The sequence below is a fragment of the Lithobates pipiens genome, unplaced genomic scaffold (genome assembly GCF_037356315.1).
Source record: "Lithobates pipiens isolate NorthernLeopardFrog02 unplaced genomic scaffold, aLitPip1_a1.2 Scaffold_8, whole genome shotgun sequence".
Classification (NCBI taxonomy): domain Eukaryota; kingdom Metazoa; phylum Chordata; class Amphibia; order Anura; family Ranidae; genus Lithobates; species Lithobates pipiens.
This window is the reverse complement of record NW_027507903.1, coordinates 146956693-146978494: the sequence shown is the minus strand read 5'-3', so window position 1 is coordinate 146978494 and position 21802 is coordinate 146956693. Positions and strand designations below refer to the sequence as shown.

General features: G+C 43.1%; 1 protein-coding gene across 1 annotated transcript in view; it reads right to left on the bottom strand.

Annotated features, from left to right (window-relative positions):
• LOC143960916 (uncharacterized) overlaps positions 1-21802 on the bottom strand; it is a 614677-nt gene that overhangs the window by 99699 nt on the left and 493176 nt on the right. The window contains exon 90 of the mRNA XM_077469935.1: positions 1516-1569. Coding sequence (XP_077326061.1) covers positions 1516-1569 — 54 coding nt within the window. The remainder of the gene's footprint in view (positions 1-1515; positions 1570-21802) is intronic.

Here is a 21802-nt window from a genome sequence, read left to right as displayed (position 1 = left end):
TAGTTCATTGTTTCTTGACCTCTTCCTCACTGCAGAAAGCCTGTCAGACTGCCATCGCTTATTACATTCACTTTTTGGAAATATATTTTACAGTCTCAGGTTGTTGCACAGAAGTATAAGGGCTCCTGCACATGTTAATCACAGACAAGTAGCTTTTAAGCTTTCAAGATTACAAAGCAGTTCCATTAAAGTGTCCACATGTATTACGCTTTGTGGCCCCATCTATTAAAAATGCTGAGACAAAATTAATAAAAAACAGACTGCAGTGAATTACTAGAGGTTAAAGACCCACTGGTAGCTAGCTAATCTCCAAAATCTAAATTTATCATATACATCTGGAGGTGGTCCATCATAGTCAAGCCTTGAAGTTTGACCAAGGAAGAGGAATAATGTGGTGGATAACATGTTAGCATGTGGACATTGTACCTTGTATGGTTATGAAAACATAAATATGGCTATTATTAATCATATGATAATCTGTGAGCCAGTTACATTATTATAAGCATACCCATCTGTCTTGAGTATACTGTATAGTTGTTATGATATGTAGCACCCACCCAGATAGACTGCTAGGTTTGGTTAGGCATATTTAGTTCTGTGGCTCTCCTGTAATCAGCAGGGCAGCATGTGATTACTTTGGGCTGCTCTGGGCTCTGCAGACTGAGTTTGATTGCCTGCCCTTTTCTTCTGGAGCCTTACAGAATGTGGTGGGTGGGAGATTCAAATGAGCACTCTGAATATTTATAAAGCACTAGCCAATTGCTGGGTAGGTGTGCCCAGATGTTGGTTGGTGAGTGCATAAATAGTTTGGAGCCTCAGAGAGCAGGGTCTTTCCTCAGGAGGATAGATTCCAAGCCAGAAGGGCTGCTGTCCTTCCTGGCAGTCCAGTTGAAGATCCTACTTGTCTCACTGAGGTCCCAGCCGTGCATAGCTGAGGAGCCTATTCTGCTGCTAATTCTTTAAGAGCTGGAAGAGGCATTTCACGGAAGATTCAGTCTGGAGGCTCCACTGAGGAAACTGCCTGCCTGAATCTGTAGGGAGACATCCACATCCCAGGGACACTGTGAGAGAGGGATTCTAGTCACTGTTGCTGCTGTTAACCCCTGGTGCACTAAGTTTAAGGCTTGCTTGGCCTAGAACATTGTTAATGGTGTCCCAGTGCTGTCCATTTTATGTCCTGCTAAAAGGACTGTGTTAAGAAGAAGCTGCAAAGGGAAGAGTTTTCTAATTTTCCTGTTTAGTGTTTTTTTTTTTTTTATTATTATTATTTATTTATATAATTTTTTGCTTTGATGCTAATTATCAATTATATTTAGCTCCTGTGTTTAAAATAGGCTCTTACTAAATCCCCATGGAAAGATGACATGTATTTTCAGTACCTACTGATGTTTTTGGACGATACTGAGGCACAAGCACAGCAGATATTCTCTTTTATATTAAAAACAATTATTCTTGACTGGATTTCCACTCCAAATCAACCTTGAATCCAGTGTAAATAAGACAAAATATGCTTACCTTTGCACCTTTTAAGCCAAGTTCACCTGTTTTCCCGGGGTATCCTTGCATTCCCTGAGAAATAAAGCATGCCTATTTTAGTATACTGAGATACAGACATCAAAAAAAAATCCAATGGTTCTTACATTTTACCTGTCTATAAAAAAGATAGTTTTTTCTCTATTGTCCCCATTGGAGAGATTTCCTGCAATTTTCCCTTTTGCCTGACACTTGTTAAATAGACAGTAAAATTTAACCACTTGCCGACCGCCTAACGCCGATCTACGTCATCAGAATGGCACGGGCAGGCATAAGCACGTAGATGTACGTGTTTTGCCTCCCGCGGGTCGGGGGCCCGATCGGGCCCCCGCCCGGTGCCTGCGGCGGTCGGTTTTCGTTCGGGAGCGATCCCGGACGAGGGGACGGCCATTCATTCATGGCCACCCCCTCGCGATCGCTCCCGACGAATGGAAATCCCCGGTGACATCACTTCCTCTCCTGTAATGTAAACACAGGAGAGGAAGTGATGTATTCTCTCCTCCGTGTCGGTATTTTTCGTTCCGACACGGAGGAGAGCGGATCAGTGAGTTGCACCAACACATCCCACACACAGTAGAACATGCCAGGCACACTCACACCCCCCCTTTACCCCCCGATCACCCCCCCAATTACCCCTGCCCCCCAGTCACAGTGACACCAATGTCATTTTTTTTTTTTTTTTTTTTTTTTTTGCATTGGTGTCATTTGTGACTGTAATAACTGTTAGGGCAGTTAGGGTTAGCCCCCTTTAGTTCTAATGTACCCCCCTAACCCCCCCAATAAAGGTTTAACCCCATGATCACCCCCCGTCGCCAGTGTCACTAAGGCTGGGTTCACATTGCAGCGGTTTATGAGAACGAATGTGATTCGCACCGCACTGCAGTGCAAATCACATCCGATCTCTGTGCGATTCGAGTTCAGCCATTCGCCGCACCCGCCGCACCCGCCACACCCGCCGCACCCGCCGCAAATTCGCACGGGACCCTTTTTTTGGCCCGCAGCAGAATCGGATCGCATGGGTGTTCACACCATGCGATCCGAGTTTGCAGATCGCACTGCGATATGCGAACTGATCTGGGGGTGTCAGTAACATTTCACTGACACTCCCAGCAGTTCGCATAGGGCAGTGTGAACTGCCGCCGGGAGGCATGCGATGCGGGAACCCGCCGCGGATTCGCGGCGTTTCCGCATCGCTCCAGTGTGAACCCAGCCTAATAAGCGATCATTTTTCTGATCGCCGTATTAGTGTCACAGGTGACGCTAGTTAGGCAGGTAGGTATTTAGGTTCGCCGCAGCTTTTTATAGCGCTAGGGACCCCCATATACTACCGCATAAAGCCCCCTGATTGCCCCCTAGTTAACCCTTTCACCAGTGATCACCATATAACTGTTACAGGTGACGCTGGTTGGTTAGTTATTTTTTTATAGTTTCAGGGCACCCGCCATTTATTACCTAATAAAGGTTTAACCCCCTGATCACCCGGCAGGTGTCATTTGTGACTAATAACTGTTAGGGCAGTTAGGGTTAGCCCCCTTTAGTTCTAAGGTACCCCCCTAACCCCCCCAATAAAGGTTTAACCCCGTGATCACCCCCCGTCGCCAGTGTCACTAAGGCTGGGTTCACATTGCAGCGGTTTATGAGAACGGATGTGATTCGCACCGCACTGCAGTGCAAATCACATCCGATCTCTGTGCGATTCGAGTTCAGCTATACAGATAGTATGGCTGAATTCGTGTCGCACCCGCCGCACCCGCCGCAAACTCGCACGGGACCCTTTTTTTGGTCCGCAGCAGAATCGGATCGCATGGGTGTTCACACCATGCGATCCAAGTTTGCAGATCGCACTGCGATATGCGAACTGATCTGGGGGTGTCATTAACATTTCACTGACACTCCCAGCAGTTCGCATAGGGCAGTGTGAACTGCCGCCGGGAGGCATGCGATGCGGGAACCCGCCGCGCATTCGTGGCGTTCCCGCATCGCTCCAGTGTGAACCCAGCCTAATAAGCGATCGTTTTTCTGATCGCTGTATTAGTGTCACAGGTGACGCTAGTTAGGCAGGTAGGTATTTAGGTTCGCCGCAGCTTTTTATAGCGCCAGGGACCCCCATATACTACCGCATAAAGCCCCCTGATTGCCCCCTAGTTAACCCTTTCACCAGTGATCACCATATAACTGTTACAGGTGACGCTGGTTGGTTAGTTATTTTTTTATAGTTTCAGGGCACCCGCCATTTATTACCTAGTCTCACTAGTGTACCCCTAAATTTAGGGGTGTCTACTTTCTAAAATGGGGTCATTTGGGGGGGGGGGTTTGTGCCATCTTGGCATTTTATGGCCTTCAAAACTGTAACGCCCTTAGAAAGCCTGAAGGCGGTGCTTGGTTTTTGGGGCCCCGTACGCGGCTAGGCTCCCAAAAAGTCCCACATATGTGGTATCCCCGTACTCAGGAGAAGCAGCAGAATTTATTTTGGGGTGTCATTTCACATATGCCCATGGCATGCGTGAGCAATATATCATTTAGTGACAACTTTGTGAAAAAAAAAAAAAGTTTGTAATTTTCCCGCAACTTGTGGCAAAATATAAAATATTCCATGGACTCAACATGCCTCTCAGCAAATAGCTTGGGGTGTCTACTTTCTAAAATGGGGTCATTTGTGGGGGTTTTGTGCCATCTTGGCATTTTATGGCCTTCAAAACTGTAATAGGTAGTGAGAAGTGAACTCAAAAAATTACGCCCTTAGAAAGCCTGAAGGCGGTGCTTGGTTTTCGGGGCCCCGTACGCGGCTAGGCTCCCAAAAAGTCCCACATATGTGGTATCCCCGTACTCAGGAGAAGCAGCAGAATTTATTTTGGGGTGTCATTTCACATATGCCCATGGCATGCATGAGCAATATATCATTTAGTGACAACTTTGTGAAAAAAAAAAAAAAAAAAAAAAAGTTTGTAATTTTCCCGCAACTTGTGGCAAAATATAAAATATTCCATGGACTCAACATGCCTCTCAGCAAATAGCTTGGGGTGTCTACTTTCTAAAATGGGGTCATTTGTGGGGGTTTTGTGCCATCTTGGCATTTTATGGCCTTCAAAACTGTAATAGGTAGTGAGGCGTGAAATCAAAAATTTACGCCCTTAGAAAGCCTGAAGGCGGTGCTTGGTTTTCGGGGCCCTGTACGCGGCTAGGCTCCCAAAAAGTCCCACATATGTGGTATCCCCGTACTCAGGAGAAGCAGCAGAATTTATTTTGGGGTGTCATTTCACATACGCCCATAGCATGTGTGAGCAATATATCATTTAGTGACAACTTTGTGTAAAAAAAAAAAAAAAATTTTTTTTTTGTCATTATTCAATCGCTTGAGGCAAAAAAATAAAATATTCAATGGGCTCAACATGCCTCTTATCAATTTCCTTAGGGGGTCTACTTTCCAAAATGGGGTCATTTGGGGGGGTTTTGTACTGCCCTGTCATTTTAGCACCTCAAGAAATGAGATAGGCAGTCGTAAACTAAAAGCTGCGTAAATTCCAGAAAACGTACCTTAGTTTGTAGATGTGACAACTTTTGCGCAAACCAATAAATATACAATTATTGACTTTTTTTTTACCAAAGACATGTGGCTGAATACATTTTGTCCTAAATGTATGACTAAAATTGAGTTTATTGGATTTTTCTAATAACAAAAAGTAGAAAATATCATTTTTTTTCAAAATTTGCGGTCTTTTTACGTTTATATCGCAAAAAATAAAAATCGCAGAGGCAATCAAATACCATCAAAAGAAAGCTCTATTTGTGGGAAGAAAAGGACGCAAATTTTGTTTGGGTACAACATTGCATGACCGCGCAATTACCAGTTAAAGCAGCGCAGTGCCAAAGTGTAAAAAGACCTCTGGTCATTTACCAGCAAAATGGTCCGGTCTGAAAGTGGTTAAGTGAGGCAGGTATCCCAAGTGAAAACTCAGGGAGCAATAAAAACTTGAGAGATTCTGATCCTGCTCTATCAAAAGGTAAAAAAGATTGTTTTTCAGGAGTTGGGGTATTTGAACAGTGTAAAATTATTTGCAAAATAAATCACATCTGCCTTCTACATATATTGTGCCTTCTGCGAGATTAATATACTTCTTGTCTTGTATTTTCCTTTAACAGCGCTGCAAAATACATAGATCCTATTACTCAGATTTTAACTTTTGTCAAGGGTGTTGTAGTCTTACATACATCTGTATAATGTCAAACTGTATTTTGTAACTGCAGTTTATAAGATGAATAAAAAACATTTAGAGGACGTGCACTTGCCCAGAAGAATAGAAAACTGATGGCAATCATAGGCGTGCGCGCAGGGTGTGCTGAGTGTGCCTGGGCACACCCTAATGATCCCCCGCACCAGTAGCATAGGTTGCCTGGTGAGGAGAAATATTCAATATACTCCTCCTATACTGTGTGGGTGGAAACTTTGAAATAGAGCAGCCGTCAACTACCTCCTGTACATGAAGACTCTGCCTGAGCCTCCAGGAACCAGACTTCCTTCTGTCTCCCAAATCTCTCTCCCTCATATGTTCTCCACCCCCCTCTTTTTATTTTGTCATTATGAAGTAACTGATCAGAAACTGTATGTGAAAGTAACAATTCTAATAAATCAAAAGACATTTTCTAGCCAGTGAAACACATTTCCAATATACAGTGCTTCACATGCTGTGAATGGTCACACAGAGCTTTTTGTAATAGTAATAAGATATACAGTTCAGAGGGGGGAAACTTGGTATTGTACATTGCAAAGCAGGCTTTCTCTAAGCTGTTGCCTTAGGTAGATTTTACAAATTTGCAGGTATATGTGTTTTGTGCTATAGATTCAGGGCTGGTTCACACCACACTTTTTTGAGATCCAGATGAGTTTCTGAATGCACATGTTTGATGCAGTTTCAATGCATTCCGGTGTATTTAGATGTGTTCTGACCTTATTTTCTGCACATCTGATACCTAAAGAGAGCAACTGAAATAAGGTGGAGTTCGAGGTGAATTTCTACACTTAGCTGGAGGACATTGTTAAACCCAGAGTCTGATAGATTTACAGTGACAATGGGAATAGTATTGCACATCTAATTGCTGTGGACATTGATATCAAATATATACAGAATACATGGCGGCTGGTGATATAACAATGCCCGAATGGTCACCCGCCTCCCCCCCTATGGGTCAGTCGGTCACACAGCTGTCAGGTCAGGCTCAGTACAGTACTCACATTGGAGACCGTCGCTCCTCTCTGCCCATACTCAGCTCTGATCAGCAGCTCCTCCTCCGTACAGCTCCATGGCCACAAAACTCTCCAGCAGCTCCAGAGTCTGCCACCATACCAGTTCCCACCCTCCTTCTCCTAGGCCAATAAGCTTGCTTCTCCTTTTGGCCAATTGGGTCTCAGGACCTGCTTCCTGATTGGCAGGGAGGAGAATCAGTGTGACAATAGCAAATATTCATTCGCTATTGTCACACAACGGGTAGCTCAGGGCGCAGTGCTCTGCACCCCAAGCCCACCCTTTTCTGAAGCATTTTCTGAAGCCTAGGGTGCCGGATGCATGGATAGGGGGGGGCGGTGTCTGTATGCCCTAATGGGTGGGTTGACACTAACAGAATCAGTTTTTGGTTTAGTAATATATTTTATTTTTACACATGAAAATAGTTGTTATTATATGCACATTGTAGACCTATTGTTAGTCATGTTGTGGAATACATCGTGGTAACACAGGATTGCACACCTATACATTTATAGCTTTATTGATTTAGCAAATTTTTCAGCGCTGAATTTATTACATAATTATTTAAGATACGCACGGCTTTAGCAAATGAAATTTAATTTAGTTAGGGTTTCCATCTCCCCCTCTCCCTTCCCTCCCTTCCCCTCTCACCCCCATTTATTTCCTCCTATGTCAATCCCAGGTGGGATAGCTGTAGATAGTAGAGTTGGGGGGGACTGTTCGAGCCAAGCAAAATTTTGGGCTGAACATTGAATTTGCACGGCGTTTGGCAGGATGTTCCCCTGCAGAGTGCCCCACAATGCACTGTGCTCTTCACAGTACATTCTAGGGCCCTAATTGAATGCTGTACACAGTGCTATATACCCTTTTTTTTTGGTTTTTGCGTTTTGTTTATTTTTTGGGGTTTTTTTGTTCCGTGCCTGCCCCCTTTTTTTAAATTGTCAGCCGCAATAACTTTTTTTTTTTTCTTTATAGTTTTTACATTTCTGTCAGTGGTAAGCCTCAATTTAAAGTGCACCAAACACCACTTTTCACTGATTAAAGTGCATCCCATTATGCATTTCCCAATATCTAATACATTTGGGTAATAAGCCCCCATCATGTCTGGAAGGCCAACAAGGAGAGGCAGACGTTCCCATGCCACTATGAGGGGGCCAGCAGTGCCTGTGTCCACAGACAAAGGTGGACGTGGTCCATCCTCAGGCAGGGCACATTTTTCTCTGTTTATTCTGTTTAGATGTTACCCATGCTATCCAGCCACAGCATGCAGAGGAAGTGGTTGACTGGCTCACTAAATCCTCCTCACCCTCCTCTATCACCCAAGCTAAAACGAATGTGCAGTCCACTGCAGCTACCAGAGTGGCTTATTCTGCCTCCTTGTACACAACTACTCCTGCCATCATGCACGGAGGAGTCAGCTGAATTATTTGAACACAGTTTCAGCCACTTGCTTCTTGGTGATGCACAGGCATTACTTTTTCATGGTGTTGGTTCTGGGGTTGAGGAAGATAGGAACATGAGCCTACAGAGAACAAACAACAAAGTGGCAGTTATGTTCCCTCAGCCGCAGCATATTGCCAAGCTGGCTCCAGTGAAGATGAGCATGGAGGGGATGATAATGATGAGGTCATTGACGTGACTTGGGTGAAAGAGCAGAGAAGGAACGTGAGGGGAAGGCACAACCTCAATGAGGCATGATGTTCTCTAGAGAAAGCCATCATGGAACAGAAGAGAGCAGCCACCCTATTCCATCATATTGTGCAGCTGTTACCTCCCAGCCCACTTCCCACATCTCAAATGTGTGGGCCTTTTTTTTAGCACATGTGCAGCTGATCACATTGTTGCGATTTGCATTCTCTACTGCAAGCAGATCAACCGTGGCAAAAACACCAGCCATTTGGCTACCACATGCTTGCAAAGGCATTTAACCTCCCACCACTCAGCATTGGAAAAAGCGCCTGAAAGACACATAAAAGGGACATAATTCTTCTCCCACTCATTCCTCACCTTTCATGTCTAACCCCCCCCCCCCCCCCCCCCGCTAGATCTCATAACCTCTAAACAGCTTCCACTGACAGAGAGAGTATAGCAAAGGATGTCACAGGTCCTTACAACACTTCAGCCAGCAGCACACCACCAGCTGTAGAGTATAGCAAGCACATTTCTACCCCAGCTTCTGCAGAGGAAAAAAAAAAAAACACACTCCCTTACACCCACATGTTCAGCATCTAAATCACAACTTGTCCAAATTGCTGGCTTTGCAACTCCTGCCTTTCTGTCTGGTGGATTCTGCCCCCTTCTGTGAATTTGCATCATGTGCAGTACCACAATGGCAGATTCAGAGTCACTATTTTTTTGCACGTAAGGCCATTCCAGTTCTGTAACATCACATGCAAGGTAATGTTTTGGCATCATTGGGCAAGGCAGTCGGCAGTAAGGTCCACCTTACTGCTGACACGTGGTCCAGCAAGCATAATCAGGGACATTATATTTAGTTCACAGCACATTGTTTAACTCTGCTTGCACTTAGGAAGGATGCAGGGCTCGGTGCTGGAGCTTGTCGCGCCTCCACATCTCCATACGGCTGGGGGTGATGATCCATCAGCTTCACCCCTCCTCTGCTGAATTGTCCTTTGAACCACCAGTGCCTCCTAATCATTTAAGGGGCTATTGAATGAGTCAGGCTAAAAGATGCTATGCTGTGCTTCAGCTAGTCTGTCTAGGGGACAGGAGCCACACCAGAGCAGAGATTCTTTGAGCTATGCAGGGGCTGGCCCAGAGGTGGTTCACACCATGGAAGCTTGAGCCAGGAATGGTGGTGTGTGATAATGGCACCAACCTTCTGTCGGCCCCTTGACAGGGAAAGTTGACACATTTGACATGCCTGGCATATGTTCTTAATTTGGTGGTTCATCTTTACTTAAACAGGTACCCAGATGTGCAATGTCTTCTAAGGCAGGCCAGAATATTCTGGAGTCATTTCAGGCATTCATACACAGCCTGTGTTTTGTTGACTGGAATTCAGCGGGAATTCCACCTGACCATAAATCGTCTGATTTGTGACATGCCCACCAGGTGGAACTCAACTTTGGCAATGCTGAAGTGGCTTCACATGCAGCAGAGGGACATAAAACAGGTACCTGTATTAGTATGGCACAAGGACAGGCTCAGGGGAGCACAGCTTTTTTACCCCACGCCAATAGCTGCTGATAAAGGATGCACGCACTGTACTGTCACCATTTGAGGAGGCGACAAGGATGGTGACAATGCATTCATCAGTGACACTATCCCTCTTGTGTTCCTGCTGGAGCATACTCTGCATGGCATTATGGAGAGGGCACTCGAGGCAGAGCAGAGGGAGGAAGAGAAGGACTTCCTTTCCTATCAAGGCCTGCTTTATGCAGACGCCATTCTTGCAATGCCACAGAACATGCAAATAGAGAGGGAGGAGGATTCTGGCAATTTTGGCGGGATTGAAGCAGAGGAAGCCCTTGTACACACGATCGGAGATTCCGACAACCAAATCCGTCGGATTTTGTCCGAAACTGTTGTATACACATGGTCGGACGAAGTTGTCAGAAAATCTGAACGTTCAGAACGTGATGACGTTATTTCGTTACGACGGGACTACGTTCAGGCTAGTAGCCAATAGCTTTGATGTAGGAATTTGATCTGAGCATGCGTGGCACTTTGTCCGATCGGAATTCTCTACACATGATCGGAGTATGTCCGATCGGAGCATTTTGTCAGAAAATATTTCCGGCAAGTTGGAAAATTTGGTCCGACGGATATTCCGATGGAAACAGTCCGATGCATACCACACACAGTCGGAATATCCGGCAAAACGCTCTGATCGGACACATTCCGTCGGAATCTCCGATTTTGTGTTCAAGGGCAAAGACATATGTTAAACCTTAGGAGATGGTTTTCAGTCCCCAGAAACCTTGGGAGTAGTACATGGCTGGGAGTAGGCAGTTCCAGATAATGTAATCTTCAGTGACCCCGAGAACTCTGCTTCTCATGCCTTCGCAAACTTGCGGTGCATGGGCTCCATGATTATTCAACACCTGCAAAAGGACCCAAGATGTCTTGGCATGAAGGAGAAGGATCATTATTGGTTGACAACTCTCCTTGACTATCATTACACGGGGAAAGTCTCTGAACTCATCCAGCCCTCGCAGAGGGAGCACAGGTGAACTGTCTAGAGCACACCTTAAAAAGGTGTTTATGTAACACCTTTCTAGAGTCTGGTAGGTTACAGTCTCATGGAAAACATTTTTTTTGGCTTCTGTTGGTCAAAGCAAGAGCGGTGGAGAAGGGCACCACCTAAGTGATGCATTTAAATAATTTTTTACTCCACAGCACCCAGGGCTGTCAGCTTCAATATCCCATCAACAGCGTCTGCATCATATAGTGGAAGATTATCTAGAGGTGAAAACAGACATGGAGAGCTTTCCAGTAGACGATCCACTGGGTTAATGATTCATGAGCATAGACCACTGGACAGAACTGGCCCAGTATGCACTTAAGCTGCTGGGCTGCCCGGCATCCAGTGTGCTTTCCGAACGGGCATTTAGTGCTGCCAGAGGTTTTGTGACAAATATAAGAGCATGGCTGTCCATAGACTCTGTTGACTGTCTGCAATTTGTCAAAATGAATCCATCCTGGATTAGCAACAGCTATCAAGCCCCTGGTGCCGACATGCTGATTACCGTAAGTGCTTTTGGGACCGGGAATCTTTGCAAGACAGTCTAGGCTGCCTAGCTGTGTGGGTGTTGATTTTATCTTGAAGTATTTTTTGTTATAGGTTTCATGAGCGCAATTAACACCCAAAGATCAATTCTTCCACACTTGTCTGACTTGTTTTGAATTTTTTTTCAACAAGGCCAATTCTTGCTTTCATCAAGAGTGCCTCTATAGGGTTACGGTGTGAAGGCACCATCAACACCCAAAGCCCATTTTTTTTTCACCTGTTACTTCTAAGAAAGAGACACCAGACTTTATCTAAAATAAAAATTGTTAACCCTGGCTGGAATGTACTATAATTTGGCTTCTTCACAGAAGGCTTGCTTACATGGGCGGCACAGTGGTGTAGTGGATAGCACTTTCACCTAGCAGTAAGAAGGATCACTGGTTCGAATCCCAACCATGACACTACCTGCCTGGAGTTTGCATGTTCTCCCTGTGCCTGTGTAGGTTTCCTCCGGGTACTCCAGTTTCCTCCCACACTCCAAAGACAGGTTAATTGGCTTCTGTCTAAAATTGTCCCTAGTATGTATGAATGTGAGTTAGGGACCTTAGATTGTAAGCTCCTTGAGGGTAGGGACTGATGTGAATGTACAATGTATATGTAAAGCGCTGCGTAAATTGACAGCGCTATATAAGTACCTGAAATAAATAAAAATAAATACTGTGGTGCAAAAATGTGTTTTTTCTATCCAAAGTCGAAAGACACCTGAATTTATCCAAACAATCTCTAATTTTGTTTCGAGTGCACTAAATTGTGGCCTTATCATACAGACTGGCTTTCCAAGCCGTTGCTTACAAAATAAAGAAAGCTTGCAGGGAAAATAAATTTAAATGTCTTTATTTTTATTTTTGTTATGTCAGTTAAGTTCAACATGGCACCTCATGGCAAAGAACTCTCAGAGGATCTGAAAAAAAGAATTGTTGCTCCACATAAAGATGGCCTAGGCTATAAGAAGATTGCCAAGACCCTGAAACTGACAGGTGCAGCGCGGTGGCCAAGGCCATACAGTGGTTTAACAGGATGGGTTCCACTTATAACAGGCCTTGGCATGGTCAACCATTGAAGTTGAGTGCACATGCTCAGCGTCATATCCAGAATTTGTCTTTGGGAAATAGACGTATGAGTGCTGGCAGCATTGCTGCAGAGTTTAAAGGGGTGGGGGGGGGGGTCAGCCCATCAGTGCTCAGACCACACGCCGCCTGCATCAAATTGGTTTGCATGGCTGTCGTCCCAGAAGGAAGCCTCTTCTAAAAATGATGCACAAAAAAGTCTGCAAACAGTTTGCTAAAGACAAACAGACTAAGGACATGGATTACTGAAACCATGTCCTGTGGTCTGATGAGACCAAAATAAATGTATTTGGTTCAGATGGTGTCAAGAGTGTGTGGAGTACAAAGACAAGTGTGTCTTGGCTACAGTCAAGCATGGTGGTGGGCTTGTCATGGTCTGGGGCTGTATGAGTACTGCTGGAACTGGAGAGCTACAGTTCATTGAGGGAACCATGAATGCCAATATGTACTGTGACATACTGAAGCAGAGCATGATCCCCTCTCTTTGGAGACTGGGCCGCAAGACAGTATTCCAACATGAGAACAACCCCAAACACACCTCCAAGATGACCACTGCCTTGCTAAAGAAGCTGAGGGAGAGAGATGCAAGGTCTCTAACATCCACCAGCTCCATGATGTCATCATGGAGGAGTGGAAGAGGACTCCAGTGGAAACCTGTGAAGCTCTGGTGAACTCCATGCCCAAGAGGGTTAAGACAGGGCTGGAAAATAATGGTGGCCACACAAAATATTGACACTTTGGGCCCAATTTGGACATTTTCACTTAGGATTGTACTCACTTTTGTGGTCAGCGGTTTAGACATTAATGGCTGTGTGTTGAGTTATTATGAGGGGACAGCAAATTTACACTGTTATACAAGCTGTACACTCACTACTTTATATTGTAGCAAAGTGTAATTTCTTCAGTGTTGTCACATGAAAAGATATAATAAAACATTTTTTGTATAAACATTTTATACATATACACACACACACACACACTAATATATATATATATATATATACACACACACATACACATACATACACACACAGTATATATAGTATATACAGTGCCTTGAAAAAGTATTCACACCCCTTAAAATATTCCACATTTTGTCATGTTACAACCAAAAACTTGGGATTTTATGTGATAGACCAACACAAAGTGGCACATAATTGTGCAGTGGAAGGAAAATGATAAATGGTTTTCAAACTACAAATAAATATGTTAAAAGTGGGGCATGCATTTGTATTCAGCCCCCCTTACTCTGATACTCCTAACTATGATCTAGTAGAACCAATTGCCTTCAGAAGTCACCTAATTAGTAAATAGAGTCCACCTGTGTGTAATTTAATCTCAGTATTACCACAGCTGTTCTTTAAAGACCTCAGATGTTTGTTAGAGAACCTTTGTGAACAAACAGCATCCTGAAGGCCAAGGAACACACCAGGCAGGTCAAGGATAAAGTTGTGGAGAAGTTTAAAGCAGGGTTAAGTTATAAAAAAACATTCCAAGCTTTGAACATCTCACAGAGCACTGTTCAATCCATCATCCGAATATGGAAAGAGTATGGCACAACTGCAAACCTATCAAGACATGGCTGTCCACCTAAACTGACAGGTTGAGCAAGAATAGCATTCATCAGAGAATTAGCCAAGAGGCCCATGGTACTGTAGAGCCCCGTACACACGAGCGGACTTTTCAACATCCAAAGTCCGACGGACTGAGTCCGTCAGACTATTCGATCGTGTGTGGGCTGCAACGGACTTTTGACTCGCCAAAGTCCGAAGGACTTTAGAATATGGAACATGCTTCAAATTTTTCCGAAGGAACTCCGCCGGACCTGGTCCCTTCGAAAAATTTGCTCGTGTGTATGCTATTCCAACGGACTAAAACCGACGCTAGGGCAGCTATTGGCTACTGGCTATGAACTTCCTTATTCGAATCCAGTCGTACGTCATCACGTTCGAATCCGTCGGAGTTTAGTGTGATTGTGTGTGGCCAAGTCTGCTCCGCCGAAAAGTCCGTCAGAACTCCGTCGGAACTCCTTCGGAAGTCTGTCGGACATAAGTCCTCTCGTGTGTACGGGGCTTAACTCTGGAGGAGCTGTAGAGATCCACAGCTCAGGTGGGAGAATCTATCCACAGGACAACTATTAATCTTGCACTCTATAAATCTGGCCTTATATGGAAGAATGGCAAGAAGAAATCCATTATTGAAATAAAGCCATAAAAAGCCCCGTTTGCAGTTTGCGAGGAGCCATGTGGGGAACAAAGCAAACACATGAAAGAATGTTCTGTGGTCAGTTGAGACAAAAATTTTACTTTTTGGCCTAAAAACAAAAAACGCTATGTGTGGTGGAAAACGAACATTGCACATCACCTTGAACACACCATCCTCACTGTGAAACATGGTGGTGGCCGAACCTTGTTATGGGGATGCTTTTCTTCAGCAGGCACAGGGAAGCTGGTCAGAGTTGATGGGAAGATAGATGCAGCCAAATACAGGGCAATCTTAAAAGAAAACCTGTTACTGTCTGCAAAAAACTTGAGACTGGGATGGAGGTTCACCTCCCAGCACAACGACAACCCTAAACATACAGAGCTACAATGGAATGGTTTAGATCAAAGCATATTCATGTGTTACAATGGCCTAATCAAAGTCCAGACCTAAATCCAATTGAGAATTTGTGTGTTCACAGATGTTTTCCCTCCAATCTTACAGAGCCGGAGCTATTTTGCAAAGAAGAATGGGTAAAAATGTCAATCTCTAGATGTGTAAAGCTGGTCGAGACATTGCAGCTGTAATTGCAGTGAAAGGTAGTTCTACAAAGTATTGAATACAAATGCACAGCACACTTTTCACATATTTATTTGTAAAAAATTGGGAAAACCATTTATCATTTTCCTTCCACTTCACAATTATATGCCACTTTATGTTGGTCTAGCACATAAATCTCAATAAAATACATTTACGTTTTTGGTTGTAATATGACAAAATGTTGAAAATTTCAAGGGGTAGGAATACTTTTTCAAGGCACTGTATACACACATACATATACACATGCTTGAGCTTTGGGGTACACACCCTAATGCAAAAGGCTGCACACACCTATGACCACAGGCATGTGCAGGGGGTGTGCCAGGGTCCCTAATCACTCTGTGTGGTGCTCATTCCCCCTAATGCTGAGCTTTCCCCCGTGTTGTGCTGCAACACCACCACCACCACCACCACCAACGCAGTGCTGCTGGCTTCCTTCCTCTGGCCCTAGCCCCTTCCTTTTCTAGATAGACACAGTGAACAAACTTATTCACTGTGTTCAATCAGAACTGAAATATAGTAAACTTCATTTTGCGAATGAACACTGTCCAGTGCAGCTGAGGGTACAGAGAAAGGCATATGTGCTTGAGCTTTGAGGTGCACACCCTCATGCAACAGGCTGAACACAGATATGGTCATATCATACAACTGAGACAGTAGTATGCATCCAGTGAAAGAGCAGCTCCAGAATTAGTTCCAGGCAACAAATCAATAAATATTCAAAAAATATAGAGCCCACCTTTCTCAACTGGAGCACTTCAAAGCTTGCCAGGGGTTTTATTAGCAGCTGTAAATTGATTTCATGCCTATACTGACCACTTATATAAAAGAGGGAATTTTTCCAGAAACATCTAATGTAAGGGAAAAAATAAGCAATTTTCCACTGACTTCCAATGTAAGGTGTGATTACATTGACCACATATTATATTGAAGATCTACACTAACGACCGCTGTAAGGGGCTATTACACAAACCACCAATGTAAGGGTGATTAACAATGACCACCAATGTAGGAAAAACTACACTGCCCACCAATGTAAGGGGACACTACACTGCCCACCAATGTAAGGGGCACCATACTGAGCACCAATGTAAGGGGGGACTATACCAACCTCCAATGTATGAGGGCACTACACTGATCGCTGATGTAAGGGAGAACTACACTGACCACCAATTTAGGGGGCACCACACCACCACAAATGCATAGGGGAATTACATTATTCACTTATGTAACACTTACCACCAATGTAAAAAGGAACTTCACTGGGATCAATAAAATGTTTTACTATCTCTGTATCTTGATTAGCCATTATGAGTATTCATTTTATTTCACAACAACTACCAAAAGTTATTTTGTTGTGTAGAGCAACAGTTTAAAAAATGATGTGCTCTATATGTCAAATACTCTAGGTATGCCACAATCTGTAATTTAAAACTTTTTTATAACGTACTCATCACTCCAATGTATTGCGATCTTTCAAAATATTAATGTTTACCAGGTATTAAAGAGTTCCTTTAGGGTAAAAAAAGTTGAGAAAGGCAGAAGTAGAGGATAACAACTTGGAGGCAAAGCCCTCTAAATCATTGATCTGGTACAAGCTGCAGATCAGGAAAGTAGGAATCGAGCCAGAACATCTTAAATGCATACTTATTCTAGGTCAGTAACTTGGAGAAGAGTAAATTTAATAAAAGGAGTAGAGATTGTTCATGGAAGAGTAGTGAATAAGATGAAGCTGTGTTCACTTTAATCATCTAATCATGTGCAATTGAACATCCTGATTGGGTTGTCAAAGTGAACAAAACTTCTCTTTAATTACTAAGCTAAGGGACCATTTACTTTTCACAGATATCATTTACCTTTGCTAAGTGAACAGCCTCTACCACTTTAGTAAATCTGAATCTGAAGTTTTAAAACCACTGATTCAGCATGACACACAAGCTACTAGAATTTTAGAAGGAGAGTCCCGAAAGACATGCAAACTTCTAAAAAAAAAACATTTGAATCATTTTTTCCCACTTTTTTTGTTATTTTAATTAGTCCTCTTAGGCATTAACTTCCAAAGAGTAACTTCCTTCCCACAAAAGGCCTTGTGATGACTGGGTCGCCACAACCATAATTCAATCAACATTTCTTCACTATAAAGGATGTAGTGACTAATTACTGCCTCTTAGTTATGAATTTCCATAGGCAATAAGAACCTTTGTATTTGTCATATGCCTGCAATATCTAGATAGGAGTGTGGTATGCCCACTCAAATGACACTATTCAATATGGAAAAAGTGTAGCAGTGAAGTGGAAACACATACATAGAGTTGATGACAATCGCATCCATTTTACTTGAATATTCTAAACCAACACAAGAAAGCAGACCTGCAGCATTTCTTATATTATGGTACACCAATCATCAAAGCATTTTACAACTTTAAGAGATCACTATTGGGTTCATGGAGAACTGGGCCAACTTTGCAGTCAGTTACCAGTTCTATAGCAGAGGTAGAATGCACCTAAATGGGGAGGGTGCAGCTCTGTTGGAGGAGAAGATGGCCACAAGGTTTGAGGAACTTTAAAACTAGGATGTTGGGGGGAGGGAGTAGTTAAAGGTATACCATGCAGTGAAAAAGGATCAAAGAGTACAGATGTGGGCAAAATTTGGGGGGAAAGGTGCCTCAAACTTGATAGAACAACTAAAGTATCAAGGACTAATACTTGTAAGGTGGATGGATTTTACTGTAATCTAAGAGCAAGCAAGGATAAAATATGTGTTTGAACACAAATTCTAGAAGTCTAGTTAATAAAATGGAAGAACCAGAACTTCTTATACAAGAGGATTTTGACTTAATATCAGAAAACTGGTTTGACAACTCACATAAATAACTCTCCACTGCCCGTGGTGTAGTCTCTGTATAGGAAGAACAGAGTAGGTAGAGGAGGAGGTGTGCCTGTATGTCAAGAGTGATTTAAAAGTGAATATGGGAGATGACATTGCTAACGGGGCTAGTGATGAAATAGTGTATACTATAGTATATATATGTATGCTATAGCCCCCCTAATGTTAAAGATGAGGAAGAGATCCATCACTTTTCATAGATAGAGATAGCGGGCAGGGAGGGCATATAATCATGACGGACTTCAACTTTCCTGATAATGATTGGGCAGGCGGAATTACGCACTCAACACAGGCTCATTGTTTTTTGAAAATTATGCAAGACAATTTCATGAGTCAAATTGTGGAAGCCCAACTAGAAATAATGCTTTGCTGAATCTACTAATTACAAACCACACTGAGCTGTTTGAGAGTGTGAAAGTAAGGGATAGCTTATGAAACAATGATCACTAGGGATGGCCGAACTGTTCGCCCTGGCGGTCGTTTTGCAGCAAAATGTTGTCGGAAAATTTTATATCCAGCTCTCAAACTTTGTTGGTCGGACATTCCGATGGAAAAAGTCAGATGGAGCCCACACACGGTCGGATTATCCGACGTAACAGTCCGATCGGACATTTTCCGTCAGAATTTCCTACCGCGTGTACAAGGGCTTAGAGCGGCATTGATGTGGAACTCCCTTGCAAAGTTGGTGGAGTCAGCGGGAGTGTAGATAAATTCAAAAAACTTTTAGATGTGTTTCTTAGCAAGCACAATGTATAGGGATATAATAATGGCAGTTACCTAAAACACACACACACACACACACACACACACACACACACACACAGATTGAACTGAATGGACTGGTGACTTTGTTCAACCTTACCAACTACTGGTATGTATGTAACCATAGCACCATGATATATAATTACAGCAAACACACAAAGCAGTATGGGAAACAGCATGCATTTATTACTTCAACTGACAAATATATAGCAAAATGACTCACGTTTCATATCTGTCAAACCAGTAGTAGAAACTGTGCAACTCATGAAGCCTATGACATTGCTGGTCCCCTGAGCAATCACAAATACACATCTGCCTTTCATCACTTCACTTCAGCTAAGTGGGGTTTGGTCTTTGCTGTTTTCTCCCTTCCTACGTATTTTATGCACCTTGTGTTCTGTATTTACACGTACATTAAATGGAATGTACGTGTATTTGCATTTATGCAATTTACAGTTTGTTAATGCACATTGCATTTCATGTTAAAATGTGTTGTGTTGAGACAGCCCATACATTTTAAATGGGCTTCCAGTACACTACATTGGACAAAAAAAAAGCACCTCACTCTTCCTTTTTTACAATGCAGCACACCACAATGTGCATGTTATAGTATGCTGCAGTATCTTGGCCTCTACTCTACAGTGCACTGGAATGCCATTATTAAATAATGCCGCGGTAGTTGGCTAGATGCATTGATGCTTATTGCAGTGCAGTAAAACATGCATTTTAACGCACAGTGCTGCAATACACAGGTGTGATCATTTTATTCATTTATTTTAGACATACACATTAGAAATAAGAGAGCTTGATATATATAACATTATCAGATTATATGTTTTAGCAACCTTACTTCTCCATATATGTTTTGATATCTACAGTATATACAGTATGTGCAGCCATATTTGCTGACTGCATACTCTTGCTCAAAAGAAAGAATAAAATAAAAATCACTCCCTGGGTGAATGCACTGCAAAAAATATGTCTGATTCCTCAGAAACTCGGTTGTCCCGTTAGCAGTCTCCTGTCTCCCACCCAACATCTTTCATTTGAAAAGTCAAATTAGCTGTGTGGAAAATTGCTGGCTAAAAAGTAGCTACCGTACATCCAATATGATACAGCCACTGTTTGGGTATTTTAACAGCCAGTGAGGATGCCTGTCAAAATACAATAGGCACAGTGGGAGCTTCATGCATCCACACTTTATAGCTATAAATGTATGGCCAGCCATAGATAAAAGTATTATCTAATCTATGAATCTCTACACTTAATCCAGTAAGACATACACAAGTATGTATTACACATGAAAATGGAAGTGCATTTAAAATTGGGAAAATTACATAAAAATAAAACACAATAATAACTAAAACAATACTAGCCAGTGACAAGTATTTTTTTTTTTTCATCTAGGATAAGGGTCTGGTATAGATGACCATGTATAAAAAAAAAGCCTGAAATGGTTTTAAAAATAATAGTGTGGGGTTTTCCCCATAACTTACACCAGGCCTTTCAGAGTTTTAAGGGGGACTGCACGCAAAAAATACATGCCAACAATGGAGCTGGGGATAGTTTTAAAAAAAATGGCATTAGGTCCCACGAACTCTATACCAGACTCTTTGGGGTACCCCCCAGGTTGGTATGATTTAGATGGGGGGGGGGTTCACATGCTTGTTTCTTCCCTTTCTAGCCCAGCAAACCGGTATGCTCACATAAGGGTCTGTAGTTGATTTTTGAGTAGATCTCATGCTTTATTTCTTGATTTTCAGGTCTCCTCCTACTCCCATAAAATATATACCACACCCTAAGGGTCTGGTACAAAATATGAAGGGGCCTCAGACCATTTTTTTTTTGCATGGGGTCCCCCATGAAATTCATTGCAGACTGAAAGGACCTGCTATGCTAAATAGGGGTGACCTTGTGCTGTTCTAAGCATCTTTTCTTTAGAAATTACCAGCCATTTAAGTGAATGGGGCTGGTGCCCTGGCGGAACTTGCCAGTGCCTGCACACACCGTCATCCTTAACAACCAGTGACAGCGAAAAGCTGTCATGTACTGTATAATAGCAAAAGTAAAACTATGGTACTTAATGCACAACTGTATTTATGACTACATCATGAAATATATTTTTTAAATTACACACACATATATATATATATATATCAGCCCCCCCTCACACTAGTATATATGTCAGCCCCCCTCACACCTGTATATATGTCAGTATCCCCCCCAAACACCTGTATATATGTCAGTATCACACACACACACACACACACACACACACACACACACACACACACACACAATGCAGCCACTGTGCCCATCAAATGCAGCCACTGTGCCCATCAATTGCAACCTCTGTGCCCATTTAAAAGTTAACACTGGGACCTCCCCATCCGCTCGTTGTCTGCCCAGCACTTACCCTATCTCGGTGGGGCAGCGGGTGACGGCAATGAGCTGTGTCCTCCATGCGTCTACTCTCCTCCTTCTGATAGGCATCCAACCACAGCGCCTGTCGTTTTAGCCAATCAGGTGACGGGTAACACGCCCACGCTTCCTTGGTGGAGAGGTGGTTCAGTGTTTGAAAAGTGAATATTCATTCGCTGTTCTAACACACCTGGGTGAACTGCGAGCGCAATGCTCTGCATTCACAGTTTACCTTTTTTTTTAAGCCTATTAGAGCCCATGGCTCTAATCAGGTGCTTCAAAAATACATGCCCGCTGCTGTGATTTAGGTGCCCGCCATCTGAAAAGGGGCCAGATG